Source organism: Cucurbita pepo, chromosome LG13 (genome assembly GCF_002806865.2).
Source record: "Cucurbita pepo subsp. pepo cultivar mu-cu-16 chromosome LG13, ASM280686v2, whole genome shotgun sequence".
Taxonomy (NCBI): domain Eukaryota; kingdom Viridiplantae; phylum Streptophyta; class Magnoliopsida; order Cucurbitales; family Cucurbitaceae; genus Cucurbita; species Cucurbita pepo.
The window spans coordinates 1,874,397-1,894,275 of NC_036650.1; the positions used below are offsets into that span (position 1 = coordinate 1,874,397).

At 37.0% G+C, this 19,879-nt stretch overlaps 2 protein-coding genes, 1 long non-coding RNA gene and 16 other non-coding genes across 20 annotated transcripts; all 19 read left to right on the forward strand.

Annotated features, from left to right (window-relative positions):
* The first annotated feature begins 1,017 nt into the window (after window positions 1-1,017).
* Window positions 1,018-4,756, forward strand: LOC111809040 (VAN3-binding protein-like). The gene is made up of 6 exons (XM_023695362.1): window positions 1,018-1,731; window positions 2,218-2,584; window positions 3,141-3,317; window positions 3,592-3,641; window positions 3,720-3,777; window positions 4,378-4,756. The coding sequence occupies exons 1-6, from the start codon at window positions 1,492-1,494 to the stop codon at window positions 4,611-4,613; spliced, it is 1,128 nt and encodes a 375-aa protein (XP_023551130.1). The 5' UTR covers window positions 1,018-1,491; the 3' UTR covers window positions 4,614-4,756.
* Window positions 4,757-6,085: 1,329 nt separating this feature from the next.
* LOC111809178 (cucumisin-like) lies at window positions 6,086-10,500 on the forward strand. The gene is made up of 10 exons (XM_023695559.1): window positions 6,086-6,172; window positions 6,250-6,338; window positions 6,559-6,653; window positions 6,870-7,116; window positions 7,212-7,725; window positions 7,824-7,927; window positions 8,282-8,503; window positions 8,584-8,695; window positions 8,782-8,995; window positions 9,971-10,500. The coding sequence occupies exons 1-10, from the start codon at window positions 6,086-6,088 to the stop codon at window positions 10,498-10,500; spliced, it is 2,214 nt and encodes a 737-aa protein (XP_023551327.1).
* Window positions 10,501-11,735: 1,235 nt separating this feature from the next.
* LOC111808290 lies at window positions 11,736-14,139 on the forward strand. 2 transcript variants are annotated; one of them, XR_002817043.1, is made up of 3 exons: window positions 11,736-11,833; window positions 11,981-12,129; window positions 13,823-14,139. It is a non-coding gene; the product is annotated as an uncharacterized LOC111808290 (long non-coding RNA). The 2 variants fall into 2 exon arrangements; XR_002817044.1 differs by having other exon boundaries at window positions 11,748-11,833; window positions 11,981-12,133.
* A 1,889-nt stretch (window positions 14,140-16,028) lies between these two features.
* Window positions 16,029-16,101, forward strand: TRNAK-CUU. The gene has a single exon. It is a non-coding gene; the product is annotated as a tRNA-Lys (tRNA).
* A 142-nt stretch (window positions 16,102-16,243) lies between these two features.
* On the forward strand, window positions 16,244-16,316 carry TRNAK-CUU. Its single transcript has one exon. It is a non-coding gene; the product is annotated as a tRNA-Lys (tRNA).
* Window positions 16,317-16,433: 117 nt separating this feature from the next.
* TRNAK-CUU lies at window positions 16,434-16,506 on the forward strand. Its single transcript has one exon. It is a non-coding gene; the product is annotated as a tRNA-Lys (tRNA).
* An 89-nt stretch (window positions 16,507-16,595) lies between these two features.
* On the forward strand, window positions 16,596-16,668 carry TRNAK-CUU. The gene has a single exon. It is a non-coding gene; the product is annotated as a tRNA-Lys (tRNA).
* A 117-nt stretch (window positions 16,669-16,785) lies between these two features.
* TRNAK-CUU lies at window positions 16,786-16,858 on the forward strand. The gene has a single exon. It is a non-coding gene; the product is annotated as a tRNA-Lys (tRNA).
* Window positions 16,859-17,023: 165 nt separating this feature from the next.
* Window positions 17,024-17,096, forward strand: TRNAK-CUU. The gene has a single exon. It is a non-coding gene; the product is annotated as a tRNA-Lys (tRNA).
* A 259-nt stretch (window positions 17,097-17,355) lies between these two features.
* TRNAK-CUU lies at window positions 17,356-17,428 on the forward strand. The gene has a single exon. It is a non-coding gene; the product is annotated as a tRNA-Lys (tRNA).
* Window positions 17,429-17,576: 148 nt separating this feature from the next.
* Window positions 17,577-17,649, forward strand: TRNAK-CUU. The gene has a single exon. It is a non-coding gene; the product is annotated as a tRNA-Lys (tRNA).
* A 184-nt stretch (window positions 17,650-17,833) lies between these two features.
* TRNAK-CUU lies at window positions 17,834-17,906 on the forward strand. Its single transcript has one exon. It is a non-coding gene; the product is annotated as a tRNA-Lys (tRNA).
* Window positions 17,907-18,090: 184 nt separating this feature from the next.
* Window positions 18,091-18,163, forward strand: TRNAK-CUU. The gene has a single exon. It is a non-coding gene; the product is annotated as a tRNA-Lys (tRNA).
* Window positions 18,164-18,263: 100 nt separating this feature from the next.
* On the forward strand, window positions 18,264-18,336 carry TRNAK-CUU. Its single transcript has one exon. It is a non-coding gene; the product is annotated as a tRNA-Lys (tRNA).
* A 259-nt stretch (window positions 18,337-18,595) lies between these two features.
* On the forward strand, window positions 18,596-18,668 carry TRNAK-CUU. Its single transcript has one exon. It is a non-coding gene; the product is annotated as a tRNA-Lys (tRNA).
* Window positions 18,669-18,816: 148 nt separating this feature from the next.
* Window positions 18,817-18,889, forward strand: TRNAK-CUU. Its single transcript has one exon. It is a non-coding gene; the product is annotated as a tRNA-Lys (tRNA).
* Window positions 18,890-19,006: 117 nt separating this feature from the next.
* Window positions 19,007-19,079, forward strand: TRNAK-CUU. Its single transcript has one exon. It is a non-coding gene; the product is annotated as a tRNA-Lys (tRNA).
* Window positions 19,080-19,555: 476 nt separating this feature from the next.
* Window positions 19,556-19,628, forward strand: TRNAK-CUU. Its single transcript has one exon. It is a non-coding gene; the product is annotated as a tRNA-Lys (tRNA).
* A 100-nt stretch (window positions 19,629-19,728) lies between these two features.
* TRNAK-CUU lies at window positions 19,729-19,801 on the forward strand. Its single transcript has one exon. It is a non-coding gene; the product is annotated as a tRNA-Lys (tRNA).
* The last annotated feature ends 78 nt before the right edge of the window (window positions 19,802-19,879 follow it).

Genomic DNA, 19,879 nt, shown 5'->3' on the forward strand with positions numbered 1-19,879 from the left:
ATCTAACTCAACCCAAATCCGAAACAAAAAAAAACCAACTCAATCCAATATTTATAGTTTGAGTTGACTAATCCGAATTAGTCAGATTTTTAAATTATATAAATACATTTATTTTTAATTTTTTTTTTATTAAATAGATATTTTAATTAATTGAATTAAATGTTGGATAAATAATAATGATTTTCGATACAAAATATCTGGTAGTTTCATATGTAATATCTAAAAGGATAAAATTGGAAGAATAAGAATCCATAGAGAATAAGCAATATATTTATTCTTTAATGAATAAATCATAAGGAAAATACGTAAAAGGAAGAAACAATAAAAGGGCGCAATGGAAGGTCACCGTCCAAACCGGTCACCGTCATTGCATGGATTTCTGTAATTTTACCGACAGCTCACTTTCTAGCGCTTTTTTCTGAGCTCCACAATGGATACCACAACCGTTTGTCTTCATTTTTATTTTTTATTTTCTATATTGAAAAATGATAATAAATAAAAAATGTGACCATTTTTTCATTTATTAAATCCCCTTTTTTTAATTCATTATTTATTTATTTGTTGTGGTTATGTTATAAATCTATATATTTAAAATATCTTATATAAATATCTAAACTTTTAGCTTATTAACATATGACAAGAAAAATAAATAACATTATCAAGCATATTTTTTTTAAATTAAAAATAAAATAAAAGTAGAATGAAGACAAAATTGTCGATCGGAACCCAATTCAATAGATCAAATATAAATTAATTATTATTTTAAAAGTCGATGGTTCGATCTTCCACTCTGTAATGTTAAAATAATAATTTTTTTCTTTTTCCGATTATTAAATTTATACATTATTTCTTTTAAAAGATAAATAAAATTTTTATAAATAAAAAAAATGCTTAAATTTTTATTTATAAAAATAAAAATCTTAATATTATTTTTAAAATTTTATATGTATTTTTTTAAATAGAGAACTAACTACCAATTCAATCATATTTTTGAACATTTAAGGATATTTTAGATTTTTTTGAGAGTTGAGAGAGAACAGTGAAGGCGCCTAAACTTTGTTCCTCGATACAAATACAAGGCGAAATGTTTCATTGATGAATCATCTGGGTCTGTTCCCAATTTTGAAATGGAAGGATCACCTGCTTGCCCGAGTGTTGAGAAGCAGCTTCCGTCGATTCAGGACGACGCTAATGCATGGTGTTTTTTAAATTAATATTTTCTCCATTTCGAGATCCGTGATTTTCAATCTGTTTCTCTGTTTCTGATTGCTTTTTGGTTGAAACCCAATCTGATTTTGTGGTAGTTCAAAGCACGAGGCCTTTGGAATGTGAATTTGAATCTCGTTTTGTCTGTATGTTTCTGGGTATTTAAGGTGTTTGCGAAAATGCCGCTGAGGGAATTGTTCTTGGAAAAGACGTTTTTTGTCTTGAAAAACACGGCTGTTTGATTGTACTCTTGTGGAAAGTATTTGGGTTTTTTTGGGAGGGAAAATGGAAAAGGGTTACATCTATGGGCTAAAGAGTATGGAGGAAGATGAGGAGTTAAAAATGGTGTCTTCTTTGCCTTCAATTCCTCAGCCTCAAACTCCACGAGAGCCTATGGAGTTCTTGGCAAGGACTTGGAGTCTCTCAGCTTCTGCGATTTCAAAAGCTCTTGCTCAAAAGCACAAGCCACTTCACATTGAAAGGTGCCCCATCACAGTTCCTGAGGCCATTGTTGTCCCACAACTTGTAAGCGTTTGTAATGGCCCAAGCTCACCGCTAGTAGATAATATCTTCTTTGAGACTTCCCTTTTGGGCTTCCCCTCAAGGTTTTTAAAATGTGTTTGCTAGGGAGAGGTTTCCACACCCTTATAAAGAATGCTTCGTTTTTTGTTCTTCTCTCCAACCGATGTGAGATCTCAAAGTTTCCACATCAGTTGGGGAGAAGAACGTGTGTCAGCAAGGACGTTGGGCCCCGAAAGGAGGTGAATTGTGAAATCCCACATCGATTGGGGAGGAAAACGAAACATTCTTTATACAGGTGTGGAAACCTCTCCCTACGGACGCGTTTTGAAAACCTTGAAGAGAAACTTGAAAAGAAAAATCTAAAGAGGACATATCTGCTAGCGGTGGGTTTAGGCTTTTAAAGCTTTTTTCTCATATTCGTGGCAAGTTAAATGCTTTTCAGCTCTGGTGTTGTGTTGTGCTGAGTGGTTGTTCTATTTCTTTTTACAGCCAGGAAAGATTGTGAGTGCTTGGAGGGTAGGATCATTTGGAAAATGGTTTCAGTTTCCCCACAAAGAGGCTGGTAATAGTATTGTCAAAAAGAAGGACAGGGCAAGAATTGAAAATGCTAGAGTTCATTCTGCTTTATCTGTGACAGCACTTGCTGCAGCCTTGGCTGCCGTGGCCGCAGCAGAGAAGTCTGATTCCAAAATGGGCATGGCTCTGGCCTCAGCTACTGAGATTTTGGCATCACATTGCGTAGAGATGGCTGAATTCTCTGGCGCTGACCATGAGCAGGTCAGTTCGGTTATCAGCTCGGCAGTTGATGTCCAGAGCCCGGGCGACCTCATGACCTTAACAGCTGCGGCTGCCACAGGCACTTGTTCTATCCTTTTTTGCTTCTCAATAGCAGTTTGTTAGGAAACACAACTCTTCACAATGGTATGATATTATCCACTTTGAGCAAAGCTGGCTTTGCAAGGAGAAACCTCCCTCAAGGCCTATAGAGCCCTCAAACAGTCTCTCCTTATTTGAGGCTCTCCTTCTCTGAAGTTCTCGAACAAAGTACACCTTTTGTTCGACACTTGAACCACTTTTGACTACACCTTCGAGACTCACAACTTATTTCTTCGACATTTGAGGATTCTATTGACATGGCTAAGTTAAGGGCATGACTCTGATACCATATTGGGAACCACGACTTTCCACAATGGTACGATATTGTCCACTTTGAGCATAAGCTCTCATGGCTTTGCTTTGGGCTTCCCCATAAGGTCTCATACCAATGAAGATGTATTCCTTACTTATTAAACCCATGATCATTCCCTAAATTAGCCAATGTAGGACTCCCTCTAAACAATCCTCGACGCTCATGGAAGAAAGCATATCTGGATCTTAGTTAATGCTGTATTGTTTTTTTACTACTAATCCAGCTTTGCGAGGAGAAGCCGCTTTCAGATCCAGATTACTGAAGGAAGGCCGAAAAATAGCTTCTGTGAGTCCTTATGATAGGATAATGGCTCAGAATCATTGGGCTACCGCTTTTAGTAGCCATATGGAGGAGCAGGAGCTTCCCTGTGTGGGTGAATTGCTGCAGTTTACACGGAAAGGTACAGCTTGTTTTCTTCACAAACTTCAATTTTTCTTACATTCTTACTCGAAGATGGATATATTGCATTAACAAGTCTCTAACACATGTCCAATAAGTGTCGGAGCGTCCAAATGTCCGACACGCATCGAACATAAACATGCTAGCCAAACTAAAGTGTCTGTTCTTCTTAGCTGTTTTATTTAAACATCAATCACTCTTGATGATAACAGAACTTTAATGATATGTCACTGGTTGAGCTGCTCATTCTGAATCACTTCTCGTTGTACTAACAGGAACCCTGCGATGGAAGGAAGTATCTGTCTACATCAACAAGAAATCTCAGGTGCTGAGAAACTGCGTAATAGAAAGTAGAATTATGATCCAAATTGTTGTTATGAACATATCAACTACGTGGTTTCAGGTTGTAGCATCGATCAAAAGCAAGCACGTTGGAGGGACCTTTTCCAAGAAAAACAAATGTATGCATCTAATATCATCATTAGTTTCTTCCATCCTATTTGTCGTCTCAGAAAACGACTTGTCTTAACTGTGCATCTGTGATGTCCTACCTTGGTTGGGGAGGAGAACAAACCACCATTTATAAGGGCGTGGAAACCTTCCCCTAGCAGACACGTTTTAAAGCCTTAAGGGGAAGCCCGATAGGGAAAACCCAAAGAGGACAATATCTGCTAGTGGTGGATCTGGAGCGTTACAAATGGTATTAGAGCCAGACACTGGACAATGTGTCAGCCTTCTCGCTGTTCCCCCAAGGGGGGTAAACACGAGACGGTGTGCCAGTAAGGACGTTGGGCCCCAAAGGGGGTGGATTTGGGGGCGGTCCCACATCGATTGGAGTAAAGAAAGAGTGTCAGCGAAGACGCTGGGCCTCGAAGGGGGTGGATTGTGATGTCCCACATTGGTTGGGGAGGAGAACAAACCACCCTTTTATAAGGGTGTGGAAACCTTCCCCTGGCAAACGCGTTTTAAAGCCTTGAGGGGAAGTCCGAAAGGGAAAGCCCAAAGAGGACACTATCTACTAGCGGTAGATTTGGGGCGTTACAGCATCTATCCTATTCTAGGTATTGTTTACGGGCTCTGCGACGAATCATCTTCATGGCCATACGTAAGAAAGAGAGACATATTGAACGAGGTCTATTTCGGCTTGAAAACTGCCCAAGGTCTTCTAGAGTTCAAGTGCAAAAACAAGATCCATAAACAGAGCTGGGTTCAAGGGATTCAAAGCCTTCTTCATCGAGTTAACTGCATCGAAACAACGAGGTCGTTACAGATTTTGAGTTTCAATGAGAGTATGTAAATCACTTGTTCATTTGGTACACGCACATATGTACACATCAATAAAAATGAGCTATAGTACCAAAGTTATGCACGTATATACGTATGTATGTATGTATAACGATTGAGGTCGAGAGGCTATAATATGTGGAATAAAAAAATTAAATGACATTTTTATATAAACATTATAATTTTTTTTGTATTATTAGTTAAGTTTCTTATAGAATTATTTATCAAAAAAATTAAGAATATTTTTTTGAATAAATTTATATTTTTAAAAAAATATTTTTATTGTCTGTTATTATTTTAAAGAGCAAAAAATAGAAACCATTTGGCGGTCAAACAAGTACTTATTTTATTTTATCTAGAAGTAATTAAAATATTATAGATAAATAAAATCAACTAAACGTGCTAAATGACTTCTATATCATTCAAATAAGGCAATTTTCAAGTTGCTCTTTAAAATTTTGAAATTCTCAAACTTATCTTTTATTATATTGAAATTTCTCAATTATTTCATTAAAAAAAATGTTGAATTTTATAATAAAAACTCGTCTCATAAATTACTATTTTATTAGCTTTGTTTTAGAACGTTTTTTTAGTGTTTTAGTCCCAATTAAAATCGGTATTGATCAATTTTAGCTCGACTGGTAATATTTCTTACTATTTAGGGATGATTTTAAGACAATTAAGTTATATCGGTCTCGTGAATAGACTCTAAGATAAATTGATCAAATGAATGAAATGTTGTTGATAGAATTGCATTCCGTTAAGGCTGAGTATAGGCGCCGATCAACTCACAAAAACATAGAAACATTGGATCGAGTTTGAACGTGTGGACGTATGTTTGTCCGTAGTCAAGCTTAAGAGGTACATGTGAGATTCCACATTAATTGGAGAGGGGAACAAGTACCAGCAAGGATGTTGAGCTTGAAGGGGGTGGATTGTGAGATCCCACAACGGTTGAAGAAGGGAACAAAATATTCTTTATAGGGGTGTGAAGATCTCTCCCTAGCAGACACGTTTTAAAATTGTGAGGCTGATGATAATACGTAACGGGCCGAAGCGGACAATATCTGCTAGTGGTGGGCTTGGGCTGTTACAGTACGTTAATGAGCTCGACTAGTGGGTCCACGCAGAAAAGTACTATTCATCCAACTCTACCCGGAAAAGAAAAGTCCAAGAAATAATCATGAATTTAGGTCACAATAGTCACGATACATGTACACGAATGCATTTCTCGACCTATTATACCAATCTAAATATAATTTATTAATTTGACTCATTAAATACAAGCCAAAGGAGAAAAGGCGTCTCCCATGTATTTTATTTCAATTGTTGATTAATTTGAAGACCAAGGAAATAAAAATCATTAATACTTTTGTTGACATTTTCAAATAATGGGTTCTTTTTTCCTCATAAATTTCAATCAAACTTTGGTGTATAAATACCTTTCCATATCCTTTCATGCCTTAATATCAAAACAAATATTCAATGTCTTCTCTTTCAAGGCTTCTCTACCTCGCCTTTTGCCTTTCTCTGCTATTTCTCGGCTCAAATTCTGAAGATGATGATAGAACGGTAACCCTAATTTTGTCTCTAAATCTTAATTTTCGTCGTGTTTTTTTTTGTCTAATATGTCGTTTTTCAATTTGTAGACGTATATTGTGTACATGGGAAGTCATCCAAAAGATCGAGTTTCGACTCGAGCTCATCACGAGAGAATGTTAGGAGAAGCCATTGGCAGGTGATTGTTTAGGTTAAATTACGAGTCTAGTCAATGAACTTTCGTGTTTGTGTCTGAAAAAAGTATCTAATTGTATCAAATAATTATTTTAATTTTTAAAAAATATTGAATAATTAGTTGGTGAAGAATCTATTAAACACTTTTTAAAATTTAAAATTTAATAAATTAAGTAATATAGGTCGAAAAATATATTGACAAATAAAATTAAACGTTATTTCAGTAGTTTCGCTCCACGCTCTTTACTCCATAGCTATAAGAGAAGTTTTAATGGCTTTGTCGCGAAGCTGACTGAAGACGAAGTCCAAAAAGTTTCAGGTACGTTCATAAGAACCTAAAATATGTTTTTTTTTTCTCTATGGAGATCGAGAGACGGAATGAGAGAAGATTTCTCGTGAGCTAAAAATATAATGCAATATGTTTAAACAATATGGTTGAACATTTTCCATGTCGGGTCTCGAAAATATCCTTATATATACACTTTTGATTCTCTCCGAAAAAATTATATAAAAAAAATATTTTTTTTAATTTCAGAAATGAAGGGTGTAATCTCGGTTTTTCCAAATGGAAAGAAACAACTCCACACGACAAGATCATGGGACTTCATGGGATTGTCTCAACAAGTCAGCCGAGTTCCATCCATAGAAAGTGATATTATTGTTGGAGTACTCGACACGGGGATTTGGCCAGAATCACCTAGTTTCCTCGATGAAGGATATGGCCGGCCGCCACCCAAGTGGAAGGGTAGCTGTGAAGCCTCACTCAATTTCTCGTGTAACAAGTACGTTCAATTATATATATTTTTCTCAAATGATTTTTTTTTCCCACAAATTTAGTATTCATCAAGCCTAATATGATATTGGATGTGCCACGTAGTAAAATCATTGGAGCTCGATCATATCGCACCAGTGGTAGTTATGTAATAGGCGATATCCAAGGTCCAATAGATTCAAATGGCCATGGGACGCATACGGCATCAACAGTAGCAGGCGGGTTGGTCAGGCAAGCGAGTATGCTTGGTCTTGGCACTGGCACCGCAAGGGGAGGAGTCCCATCAGCACGAATCGCTTCCTACAAAATATGTTGGTCTGACGGTTGTCCTGAAGCTGATATTCTTGCCGCATTCGATGATGCCATTGCCGATGGGGTTGATATCATCTCTTTGTCGGTCGGAGGACACACACCAAATAATTACTTCAATGACTCCATAGCTATTGGAGCATTCCATGCAATGAAGAACGGAATCCTTACATCGATGTCTGCGGGTAACGATGGTTGGAAACCTTTCACTATTAGAAACTTCTCACCCTGGTCTCTTTCGGTAGCAGCTAGTACTACTGATAGGAGATTTTTGTCTAAAGTTCAACTCGGAGATGGAAGAAGCTTCAATGTAAGTCGTGTATATATATATATATATATATATAATATACTTTTCTATCAAATTTTATGAACTTGAATATAATTTTTTTATATATATATTTATGACAGGGAGTCACGATCAATACATTTGATTTAAATGGAACACAATATCCATTGGTGTATGCCGGAAATATTCCCAATGTTACTGCTGGCTTTAATGGATCCATCTCGAGGTACTATTAATTATATATATAGTTTATAAATATTGTTTTTATATAATAAATAAAATAAAATATAAAAAAAAAAACTTATGTCTCAACAAATCGCATGACACGTCCGTGTATTTTATCATCAACTCGATGAATTAATTTATGCTACAATCCGAGATCTTACCATTAGAAACTTATTTTTCTTTATGAAATAAAGATAAGAATATGATTCAGTCAAGAAGTATTAAAACCACGGTCAAACAGTGAGAAAATAACACGAGCTTTCAAACCCGATATATTTTAGAATATTTTCTTGTTTGTGAAATATAATTGAGCTATGCTCGAGTTGAATTTTGACGTTTTTTTGATGTGAAATAGATTTTGTACGAGAAACTCGGTGGATAGGGATTTGATGAAGGGTAAAATTGTCCTTTGTGATCATTTCGTATCGCCGAAAAAGACAATATTTTTAAAAGGTGCAATCGGGATTATAATGCAAGACAATAATCCAAAGGATCTCTCATCCCCTTTTCCTTTGCCTGCCTCTCATCTTGGCACACAAGAAGGAGCTCTCATTTCTTCTTATGCCAATTTAACTAGGTAATTAATCCAATCTTTTTTACTTTTAATCTCACTAATTACCATTACTTAACACTAATTAATTACATCATTATTTACAGCCTTCCAACGGCTACTATTTTAAAAAGCACTGAAGGGAAGTATAAAGAAACCCCTTTTGTTGCATCCTTCTCTTCAAGAGGTCCAAATCCAATAACCCCAGACATTCTGAAGGTGATTAGCTTCATAATCATAAACTTAATCACTCTCTAATCTTGATTATTATTAGTATTATTGAGTTGTCTGTTGTGGCATTGCAGCCAGATTTGAGTGGTCCAGGTGTTGAAATTCTAGCCGCATGGAGTCCTCTAGGCCCACCTTCAGGAGCTAAAGAAGATAGCAGACAACTCCTTTTTAATATCATTTCAGGGACTTCAATGGCTTGCCCACATGCTACCGCTGTTGCTGCTTATGTTAAGTCGTTTCACCCTTCTTGGTCTCCTGCTGCCCTCAAATCCGCACTTATGACAACGGGTATAACACCAATACTTGACTCGTAGCTAGTTTGTATAGAGATGTCTACCGGGTGGGATGGGAAAGCTTACAAAATTCTCTACTTATTTTTGCGGAGATCCGGACATAATTTTTTGGGTGTTTCGTTCTCATTCCCAACCAATGTGAGATATCACAATTCACCCGCCTAGCGTTCCCGCTGACACTCGTTTTTTTTCCAATCGATGTGGGACCCCGCCAAATCTACCCCCCTTTGTGGCTCAACGTCCTTACTGGCACACCGTCTCGTGTCTACCCCCTTCAGGGAAGAGCCTCCTCACTGGTACATAGTCCGATATTTGGCTATAATACCATTTGTAACAATCCAAGCTCATTGCTAACAGATATTGTGGGCTTTCCCTGCCAAATCCACCTCCTTTTTTTAGCCTAGCGTCCTTACTGGCACGTCGCCTTATGTCTACCCCTTTCAGGGAAGAGCCTCCTCGCTGGTACATAGTACGGTGTCTGGATCTGATACCATTTATAACCGTCCAAGCTCACTGCTACTAGATATTGTCTCTCTAGGCTTTCCCTTATGGGCTTTGGGCTTTCTCATTTGGGCTTCCCCCTCAAGGTATTTGGGTTTTCCCTTATCGGCTTCCCCGTTACTTAGTCGGAGAAAAGTTTCCACACCCTTAATGGTGTTTCTTTCTCCTCTCCAAATCAACGTGGGATATCACACTTCCACACTTCAAATATATATAATTAGACAGGACGGGGATTTAGGCGGGGTTTGGGGCAAGTTCGGGGATGGAGAATATAATCACTATCCTCGGCCCCGTTTAGCTAACGGGTAAAAATTTCTCTCCATTCTCTCCCCCATTTAAATGGATCTTCCTCGTTCTAGATTAATCCTGCAGGACAAATGGATATCTCTAAGCGTGAACGCATTTTAACTATTATTAACCCGATTAATTTAGGTTATAGATTACTAACCCAATGAATTTACGAATGCAGCATTTCCCATGAGAGCTGACCTTAACCCAGAAGCAGAATTCGCATATGGTTCAGGCCACATAAACCCTTTAAGCGCAGTGAATCCCGGACTGATCTACAACGCCACTGAGATCGACTATGTAAGGTTCCTTTGTGGTCAAGGTTACAGCACCAAGTTGGTCCAGCAAGTTTCTGGAGATAATAGCTCGTGTTCTCGAGGCGATTTCGACCTAGTTTTCGATCTAAACTATCCTTCATTTGCTCTTTCCACGCCTATCTCAACCTCGATCAGCCAAGTTTATAGAAGAAGGGTCACAAATGTTGGGTCGGCGAATTCGACATATAACGCCATAGTTTCGGGTCCTTCGGGGCTTAAAATTACAGTAAATCCTTCTGTTCTTTCGTTCAATGCCTTGGGCGAGGAGCTGAGCTTTGAGGTTACAATTGAAGGAAGCATTAGTAGGGGCATTGCGTCGGGTTCATTGGTGTGGGATGATGGCCAACATAAAGTGAAGAGTCCTATAGTAGTCTTTGATCCTAATACCTTTTAATTAAATTCATTATTGTATTATTCTTGTTACATAAAATTTTAAATTATTAATAAATTAATTTATGTCGATGATTATTCGGAGGGAAGGTGGCTATAGATTAATACAATATATCATTTGGATATGAATGTGATCTAGATCATAGATGAACGGAATTTAAAATTTGTGATGATCATGATTGTTTATCAATAATAATTATAATAATAATGTATGAGATTCCACGTTGGTTGGAGAGGAGAACGAAGCATTCGTTATAAGTGTGTGGAAACTTTTCTCTAGCAGACACGTTTTAAAACCGTGAGGTTGATTGTGATATGTAACGAGCCTAAGCGGACAATATTTAGTAGTGGACTTGGGCTATTACAAATGGTATTAGAGCGAGAAATCAGGCGGTGTGCCAGCGATGACGCTGGCCCTAGAGAATGAATCATTTTTTATAAGGATGTGGAAACCTCTCTCTAGCAGACACGTTTTAAAACCGTGAGGCTGACGACTATATGTATACTACTGTTGTAAATTCTCGTAAGGTCCTATTTTATGGGACTTTAAGTTTCTTTCTGCTGATATTTTTAGGTTCAAGGATGATAGTAAAGTCTACATAATGACAACTTAGAATTAATAAAAAAAACACTTGAGATCCAATTGTTTAGGTTCTCTGCTCTAACAATCTGTTGCTGAACTTATCAAGTTTTGTGTATCACAGCGTATTTCTTGAGTGACATATTGGTGAGAGTCTGTGTAGTATGATAGTGAAGTATTCACTTGTAACACTCTGTTTATTAGTGATTGGTTGCTACTCGTGGATGTAGGGGAACTTCTTCTCTTCGAACCACGTAAATATCTTGGTGTCTCTTTGTGTAATTTCGTTCATTGGTGTTGTGAGTACATTTGTTCCACTTTCGGTCTACAACAGATACAAATAATATCAGAACCAGACATCAGACGGTGTGCCAGCGAGGACACTAGACCCAGGGGTGGATCATTTCTTATATAAGGAGTGGAAACTTCTCCTTAATAGACACGTTTTAAAATCGTGAGACTGACAATGATATGTAACCGATCAAAGCATAAATTCATCTCTTATGGATTGTTTTTTACTTTATTTTATTATTATTATTTTTTATTTATTATTATTATTATTATTTTTTTTTTTTTTTTTTTTNAAAAAAAAAATTAATGGCGAGAAATTTATTTGAAAAATACTTTAAAAAAATAAATAATAAATAAATAAATAAACTGAATAAACCGGTTGGTGATCTTCCCCCTGCCCGTCTTTTACTAAGATCCCTGGCTTCCACCTCCTGCAGTCCTCTCGCTCTGTGTTCGACAAATGCCTGTAAGTCTCTCCAACTTTAAGATCAGATCTCGTAGAACATCAACTGAATCTCAAATTCTAGGGTTCTTCTTTCTATATTCATTTTGTTTTCTTATGCAATGGAATTTGTGAGTTTCTGATCCGGGAACATGATTGCGTTGGCCGCAGTTCACGACGTTCATTGAAGTGGAACCACCCGGTCCACTGCGATACATAATTGGGGCCGTTATAATGATGATCGGAGTTGTATTGCCCCTCGGATATATGGTGTTCCGGAACAAGCGTGGTTCTTCTTCTTCTTCTTACTCCAAACAGACGTAGGTGTGCCTATGAAATTTACTTGGTTTCGATTCTTCCTTTTCGCTTTTTTGTTAATTAGTTCTTTCTTCTTGATCTTTCGCGTTATCTGTATAATTTTATCATTCCTGTGATCTGTTTATGACTGGAAATCAAGGTCTTCTTCCTGTTGTTTTATATGAAATTGGATTTGTTCTTTCATTCTTCAAATCGCTTTGACCTGACTTATGGACTTTCGGAGCTCGGTTTTTACAGGAAGAAATCGGACTTGGGTACAAATGGTAGTTGAACATTTACTTCTAGTATTGGTTATTAGGATTATGCGGTCTGATGCACCTTGTAAATTTCCAAATGAGGTTTTGGTTGGATTTCTGTCTAAAAGATGAAGGGAATTTCTCGTTGTGCAGTGAATTATTTCTTAGGCCTGTTGAGAAAAGAGTGATTATAATAAGAAAGCAAAAATACTTGACTCTAGCGTAGGAACTCCTTGTTTCCTTACCTCTATGGCTCCTTTTGTTTAGGCTCTCTTCTTGAACTTCTCGTGGAAATGTCAGAAATCTGGCAACTGATCATATGAACCAAAATGAGTTTTCTGGATGGAGGTAGAGGGCGGGTGAGATATTTTTTTAGCAACTAAAATTAGTGTTTTGGATGGCCAGGATATTGTGAATTAGTATTTGTGTTTTAGATATCATTTGAATTGGCACATGTTGGAAGTTTCGGTATGCATTTAGTCATTCGACTTACAAATCTTCATACTTCTTTTTCGAAATTAAAACTACCTCAAACAGAACATCGTCTTCTCCTTTCCTTCGACCTTGCTGTATCCGCTTTTCCTTCACTTTCCTGTACTACATTAGTTCATCATCTGCTGGTACATCCATTGTTAGCCATGCCCTCGTGTTGGAAAGGCAATGTCAAAAAGTAGGAAGCAATAGATGGAGGGGCAGTGTGCGTGGGGTTTTCATTTTCCTAATAAGTGATAGGGGAGAGTATATTAGAACATTCAATTTGCAAAATGTAATAATATGTGAAGAAATATGAAGTATTAATTGTGCTTTTATGATGAAATCTTGAAACAGAGCTACTCAGAAAGTGAAATATGTATAGGAACTTTCATCGGTTACACACTTTTCTATATCTCTATGTTTAGGGTGAAATGAACTATTTATTTGAATGATGCCCCCGTTGTTCTTTGTGTCTTTCCATTGTACTCCTAATTCTTTTTTCCTTCTGAAATATTAGTCCTTGTAGCCCTTTTTTTGTTAAGTCAAACTTCATTGGAGATTGTACATACACGTTGTATATGTCATTAAAGTAGGCGTTTCATAGCTCATAAAGATAAAGTTCCCTCTTTTCTTTATGGAGGAGCATCATCTTGGATTTTTTTAGGGAAGAAGATTATCCTGTGAGTTGGACGTAGGAAGATTATTCCATATTTCCTCAAGCATATAGGACTAAGATACTCCTCTCCTATCTGTACCATTTCAGAGCTATCCATGTAAAGGTTACAGGATTCATATGCATAACTTTCGATAAGTTTAATGCAAGGATGGAACTGTAGTTTAAAAAAGGGCAGTGTAAGCGCTTGTATGCATGTGTAAGCGGATCATCGATAGGAACAAGTAGCAAGTAACGAGTTTAGTCTTTTGTAGTACATTGATGTTTTTTTATGATCGACTCTAATGGGAATTCTGCAATTTGGAATTTCAGGATCAAGGTTTTGATTTAGTTGCATAGAGGAAGAGACACATCTACTTCAGTTTTGGGCTCAGCTAATGGAGGATGCTATTCACAGGGTAATGTAAATGCATTGAGATTTAAAATTTCTGTTGAAACCGACACGATTATGGCCCAATTATTGACCTTAAGCAATGCATTTCATCGTTGCTTTTTCTTGAAATCAATGGCATACAACTGCATCTTGTCATTTGTATTGTTGAAGGAGTTATGTGTGATTACAGTTGACCCACACTTAGTATTATTGAGATACAACCACAAAGGCATGAAAGTACTCTTTGTTGGTCTCCTATGGGTATCTTTCCTCCCAGTGACTTTGAATTGAAAGCTTTAGGTTTAGTCGATTATGACTTTGATCAACATTTTATTGCTACTAATTTCGAGTTGAAAGCCGCCATGTGCAAGGATTGGACACCAAAGTAACCAAAGAACCAATGAACGAGAAACCACTTGTCATGATGATGCTTGATAGTTAAAAGCCAAAGCAGGCAAGGGCATGTTTGAAAGTAATTTTAAAAGATTAAAAATTACTTTTTTATGTTTCAAAATAATTTCAAAACGTGTATTTAGTCACTAAAAATTAATTTAATGTTGATTTTCTATGTTTAAACACGACTTTTATACTATCAAAATTGATATTGAATGATCAAACATATGTTTTGATGTGATATGTACAATTTAGACTCGTTTCAAAATCACTTCTAAACATGACCTGTTAAATCTTTCGGGCTAATGTCACTATTTCTATTCTATTGCCATTTCGTTTTTTTTTTAATAATAATAATTATTATTATTATTATTATGGGCTTATCAGTAAATTAACCACTAAGCTTCTTCATTATTCTTAAGCTTTTTTTTTTATCTTGTTATAAAGATAAACCACTTGTTCTATTTTAGTAAGTACTTAAATGTACAAAATCAGTCTATCAACTTCAAACAGTTTCACACTTTGTATTTTGTTCATATGCATTATTTAACTATTTTGCAAAGTTCAGTAAAAACTACCATCAAATAAACATTATTAAGAGTAGATGACTAAATTTTAATATTTAAAAGTTGTATGAACTAAAATGATATTTTAGTTGACTTTTTTTTTTAACATTTTTTAATTTAATATGCAGAGTGAAATATTCGAATCTCTAATCTTTTGATCTATGAATAAGTGAATGTATTTGTCAAAATCAATATACAAAAAGGTTCCTTCTCAACCAATATTAGTTCCCGCTATCCAATCTCATTGGTTAATGATGAACGTAAGTATGATGGTATTGAGTTATGCATCTCTTTTATGTGGATCTTATTTTCAGTAGCTCTTATAGTGATTACATTTCAAAACTCTAAAAAAAATTTTGGTAAAAACAATCATTTATTAAATGCGTTATTTTCCTTNTTAGACTCGTTTCAAAATCACTTCTAAACATGACCTGTTAAATCTTTCGGGCTAATGTCACTATTTCTATTCTATTGCCATTTCGTTTTTTTTTTAATAATAATAATTATTATTATTATTATTATGGGCTTATCAGTAAATTAACCACTAAGCTTCTTCATTATTCTTAAGCTTTTTTTTTTATCTTGTTATAAAGATAAACCACTTGTTCTATTTTAGTAAGTACTTAAATGTACAAAATCAGTCTATCAACTTCAAACAGTTTCACACTTTGTATTTTGTTCATATGCATTATTTAACTATTTTGCAAAGTTCAGTAAAAACTACCATCAAATAAACATTATTAAGAGTAGATGACTAAATTTTAATATTTAAAAGTTGTATGAACTAAAATGATATTTTAGTTGACTTTTTTTTTTAACATTTTTTAATTTAATATGCAGAGTGAAATATTCGAATCTCTAATCTTTTGATCTATGAATAAGTGAATGTATTTGTCAAAATCAATATACAAAAAGGTTCCTTCTCAACCAATATTAGTTCCCGCTATCCAATCTCATTGGTTAATGATGAACGTAAGTATGATGGTATTGAGTTATGCATCTCTTTTATGTGGATCTTATTTTCAGTAGCTCTTATAGTGATTACATTTCAAAACTCTAAAAAAAATTTTGGTAAAAACAATCATTTATTAAATGCGTTATTTTCCTTTGATGAAATCCAATATATGAACGAAGAGAACAATGTTTTAAGAAACACTTATGTCAAAGGGTTGTACCCATTGTGTAGGTCCGTCTAGCTTAGTTTGTAGAGCGCAAGGCTCTTAACCTTGTGGTTATGGGTTCAAGCCCCATGGTGGGTGATTTGCTCTAATTGTTTTTAATAGAGAAGAGTTATTAATTAGGTCACTCGATCAAGACATATTGTTTTATTAGTGAAGAGACACTAACGATTAAACATTGGGTCACTCGACAAGATGTCTAAGAGTTGTACCTATTGTGTAGGCTCGTCTAGCTCAGTTGGTAGAGCGCAAGACTCTTAACCTTGTGGTCATGGGTTCGAGCCCCATGGTGGGTGATTTTCTCTAATTGTTTTTAATAGAGAAGAGTTACTAATTAGGTCACTCGATCAAGACATCAAATGATTGTTTTATTAGTGTCAACATGATGTTTAAGGGTTGTACCTATTGTGTAGGCCCGTCTAGCTTAGTTGGTAGAGCGCAAGGCTCTTAACCTTGTGGTCATGGGTTCGAGCCCCATTGTGGGTGATTTTACTAATTAGGTCACTCGATCAAGACATCAAATGATTGTTTTATTAGTGTCGACAAGATGTTTAAGGGTTGTACCTATTGTGTAGGCCCGTCTAGCTTAGTTGGTAGAGCGCAAGGCTCTTAACCTTGTGGTCATGGGTTCGAGCCCCATGGTGGGCGATTTGCTCTAATCGTTTTTAATAGAGAAGAGTTACTAATTAGGTCACTCGATCAAGACATCAAATGATTGTTTTATTAGTGTCGACAAGATGTTTAAGGGTTGTACCTATTGTGTAGGCCTGTCTAGCTTAGTTGGTAGAGCGCAAGTCTCTTAACCTTGTGGTCATGGGTTTGAGCCCCATGGTCGGCGATTTGCTCTAATTATTTTTTAATAGAGAAGAGTTACTAATTAGGTCACTCCATCAAGACATCACTCCATCAAGACATCAAATGATTGTTTTATTAGTAAAGAGACACTAACAAATAAACATTGGGTCACTCGACAAGATGTTTAAGGGTTGTACCTATTGTGTAGGCCCGTCTAGCTCAGTTGGTAGAGCGCAAGGCTCTTAACCTTGTGGTCATGGGTTTGAGCCCCATGGTGGGCGATTTGGTCTAATTGTTTTTAATAGAGAAGAAGAGTTACTAATTAGGTCACTCGATCAAGATATCAAATGATTGTTTTATTAGTGTCGACATGATGTTTAAGGGTTGTACCTATTGTGTAGGCCTGTCTAGCTCAGTTGGTAGAGCGCAAGGTTACTAATTAGGTCACTCGATCAAGACATCAAATGATTGTGAAGAGACACTAACAAATAAACATTGGGTCACTCGACAAGATGTTTAAGGGTTGTACCTAATGTGTAGGCCCGTCTAGCTCAGTTGGTAGAGTGTAAGGCTCTTAACCTTGTGGTCATTGGTTCAAGCCCCATGGTGGGTGATTTGCTCTAACCCTTTTCAATAGAGAAGGGTAAATAATTAGGTCTCTCGATGAAGACATCAAATGATTGTTTTTTTAGTGAAGAGACACTAACAAATAAACATTGGGTCACTCGACAAGATGTCTAAGGGTTGCACCTATTGTGTAGGCCCGTCTAGCTCAGTTGGTAGAGCGCAAGGCTCTTAACCTTGTGGTCATGGGTTCGAGCCCCATGATGGGCGATTTGCTCTAATCGTTTTTAATAGAGAAGAGTTACTAATTAGGTCACTCGATCAATACATCAAATGATTGTTTTATTAGTGTCGACAAGATGTTTAAGGGTTGTACCTATTGTGTAGGCCCGTCTAGCTCAGTTGGTAGATATTAGTGTCGACAAGATGTTTAAGGGTTGCACCTATTGTGTAGGCCCGTCTAGCTCAGTTGGTAGAGCGCAAGGCTCTTAACCTTGTGGTCATGGGTTCGAGCCCCATGATGGGCGATTTGCTCTAATCGTTTTTAATAGAGAAGAGTTACTAATTAGGTCACTCGATCAAGACATCAAATGATTGTTTTATTAGTGTCGACAAGATGTTTAAGGGTTGTACCTATTGTGTAGGCCCGTCTAGCTCAGTTGGTAGATATTAGTGTCGACAAGATGTTTAAGGGTTGTACCTATTCTGTAAGCCCGTCTAGCTCAGTTTGTAGAGCGCAAGGCTCTTAACCTTGTGGTCATGGGTTCGAGCCCCATGGTGGGTGATTTGCCCTAATTTACTAATTAGGTCACTCGATCAAGACACATCAAATTATTGTTTTATTAGTGTCGACAAGATGTTTAAGGGTTGTACCAATTGAGTAGGCCCGTCTAGCTTAGTTGGTAGAGCGCAAGGCTCTTAACCTTGTGGTCATGGGTTTGAGCCCCATGGTTGGCGATTTGGTCTAATTGTTTTTAATAGAGAAGAAGAGTTACTAATTAGGTCACTCGATCAAGATATCAAATGATTGTTTTATTAGTGTCGACATGATGTTTAAGGGTTGTACCTATTGTGTAGGCCTGTCTAGCTCAGTTGGTAGAGCGCAAGGTTACTAATTAGGTCACTCGATCAAGACATCAAATGATTGTGAAGAGACACTAACAAATAAACATTGGGTCACTCGACAAGATGTTTAAGGGTTGTACCTAATGTGTAGGCCCGTCTAGCTCAGTTGGTAGAGTGTAAGGCTCTTAACCTTGTGGTCATTGGTTCAAGCCCCATGGTGGGTGATTTGCTCTAACCCTTTTCAATAGAGAAGGGTAAATAATTAGGTCTCTCGATGAAGACATCAAATGATTGTTTTTTTAGTGAAGAGACACTAACAAATAAACATTGGGTCACTCGACAAGATGTCTAAGGGTTGCACCTATTGTGTAGGCCCGTCTAGCTCAGTTGGTAGAGCGCAAGGCTCTTAACCTTGTGGTCATGGGTTCGAGCCCCATGATGGGCGATTTGCTCTAATTGTTTTTAATAGAGAAGAGTTACTAATTAGGTCACTCGATCAATACATCAAATGATTGTTTTATTAGTGTCGACAAGATGTTTAAGGGTTGTACCTATTGTGTAGGCCCGTCTAGCTCAGTTGGTAGAGCGCAAGGCTCTTAACCTTGTGGTCATGGGTTCGAGCCCCATGGTGGGCGATTTGTAGCTCAGTTGGTAGAGCGCAAGATGTTCTCTTCCCAATCCTTTTCCATCAGCTACACCGGCTCATTCCATTCTTTTTGGCCAAGACCCAACTTTGAATTTGTAGCTCAGTTGGTAGAGCGCAAGGCTCTATTCACTAATAAACAATCATTTGATGTCTTGATCTAGTGACCTAATTATTAACTCTTCTCTATTAAAATCAATTTAGAGTAAATCGCCCACCATGGGGCTCCTACCCATGACCACAAGGTTAAGAGCCTTGCGCTCTACCAACTGAGAAACACTAATTGGGTCACTCGACATGATGTCTAAGGGTTGTATCTATTGTGTAGGCTCGTCTAGCTCAGTTGGTAGAGCGCAAGGCTCTTCACCTTGTGGNATTTGCTGTAATTGTTTTTAATAGTGAAGAGACACTAACAAATAAACATTGGGTCACTCGACAAGATGTCTAAGGGTTGTATCTATTCTGTAAGCCCGTCTAGCTCAGTTTGTAGAGCGCAAGGCTCTTAACCTTGTGGTCATGGGTTCGAGCCCCATGGTGGGTGATTTGCCCTAATTTACTAATTAGGTCACTCGATCAAGACACATCAAATTATTGTTTTATTAGTGTCGACAAGATGTTTAAGGGTTGTACCAATTGAGTAGGCCCGTCTAGCTTAGTTGGTAGAGCGCAAGGCTCTTAACCTTGTGGTCATGGTTTCGAGCCCCATGATGGGCGATTTGCTCTAATTGTTTTTAATAGAGAAGAGTTACTAATTAGGTCACTCGATCAATTATTGTTTTATTAGTGTCGACA

What these genes read in the sequence shown, in the direction of transcription:
- LOC111809040 (XM_023695362.1), top strand. Translation starts at nt 1,492, where the DNA reads ATGGAAAAGGGTTACATCTATGGGCTAAAGAGTATGGAGGAAGATGAG. An exon ending in AACAGCTGCGGCTGCCACAG is followed by an intron (nt 2,585 to 3,140) that starts GCACTTGTTCTA and finishes CTACTAATCCAG; the next exon opens with CTTTGCGAGGAGAAGCCGCT. An exon ending in CTTTTCCAAGAAAAACAAAT is followed by an intron (nt 3,778 to 4,377) that starts GTATGCATCTAA and finishes ATCCTATTCTAG; the next exon opens with GTATTGTTTACGGGCTCTGC.
- LOC111809178 (XM_023695559.1), top strand. Translation starts at nt 6,086, where the DNA reads ATGTCTTCTCTTTCAAGGCTTCTCTACCTCGCCTTTTGCCTTTCTCTG. An exon ending in CTGAAGATGATGATAGAACG is followed by an intron (nt 6,173 to 6,249) that starts GTAACCCTAATT and finishes TTCAATTTGTAG; the next exon opens with ACGTATATTGTGTACATGGG. An exon ending in TTAGGAGAAGCCATTGGCAG is followed by an intron (nt 6,339 to 6,558) that starts GTGATTGTTTAG and finishes ACGTTATTTCAG; the next exon opens with TAGTTTCGCTCCACGCTCTT.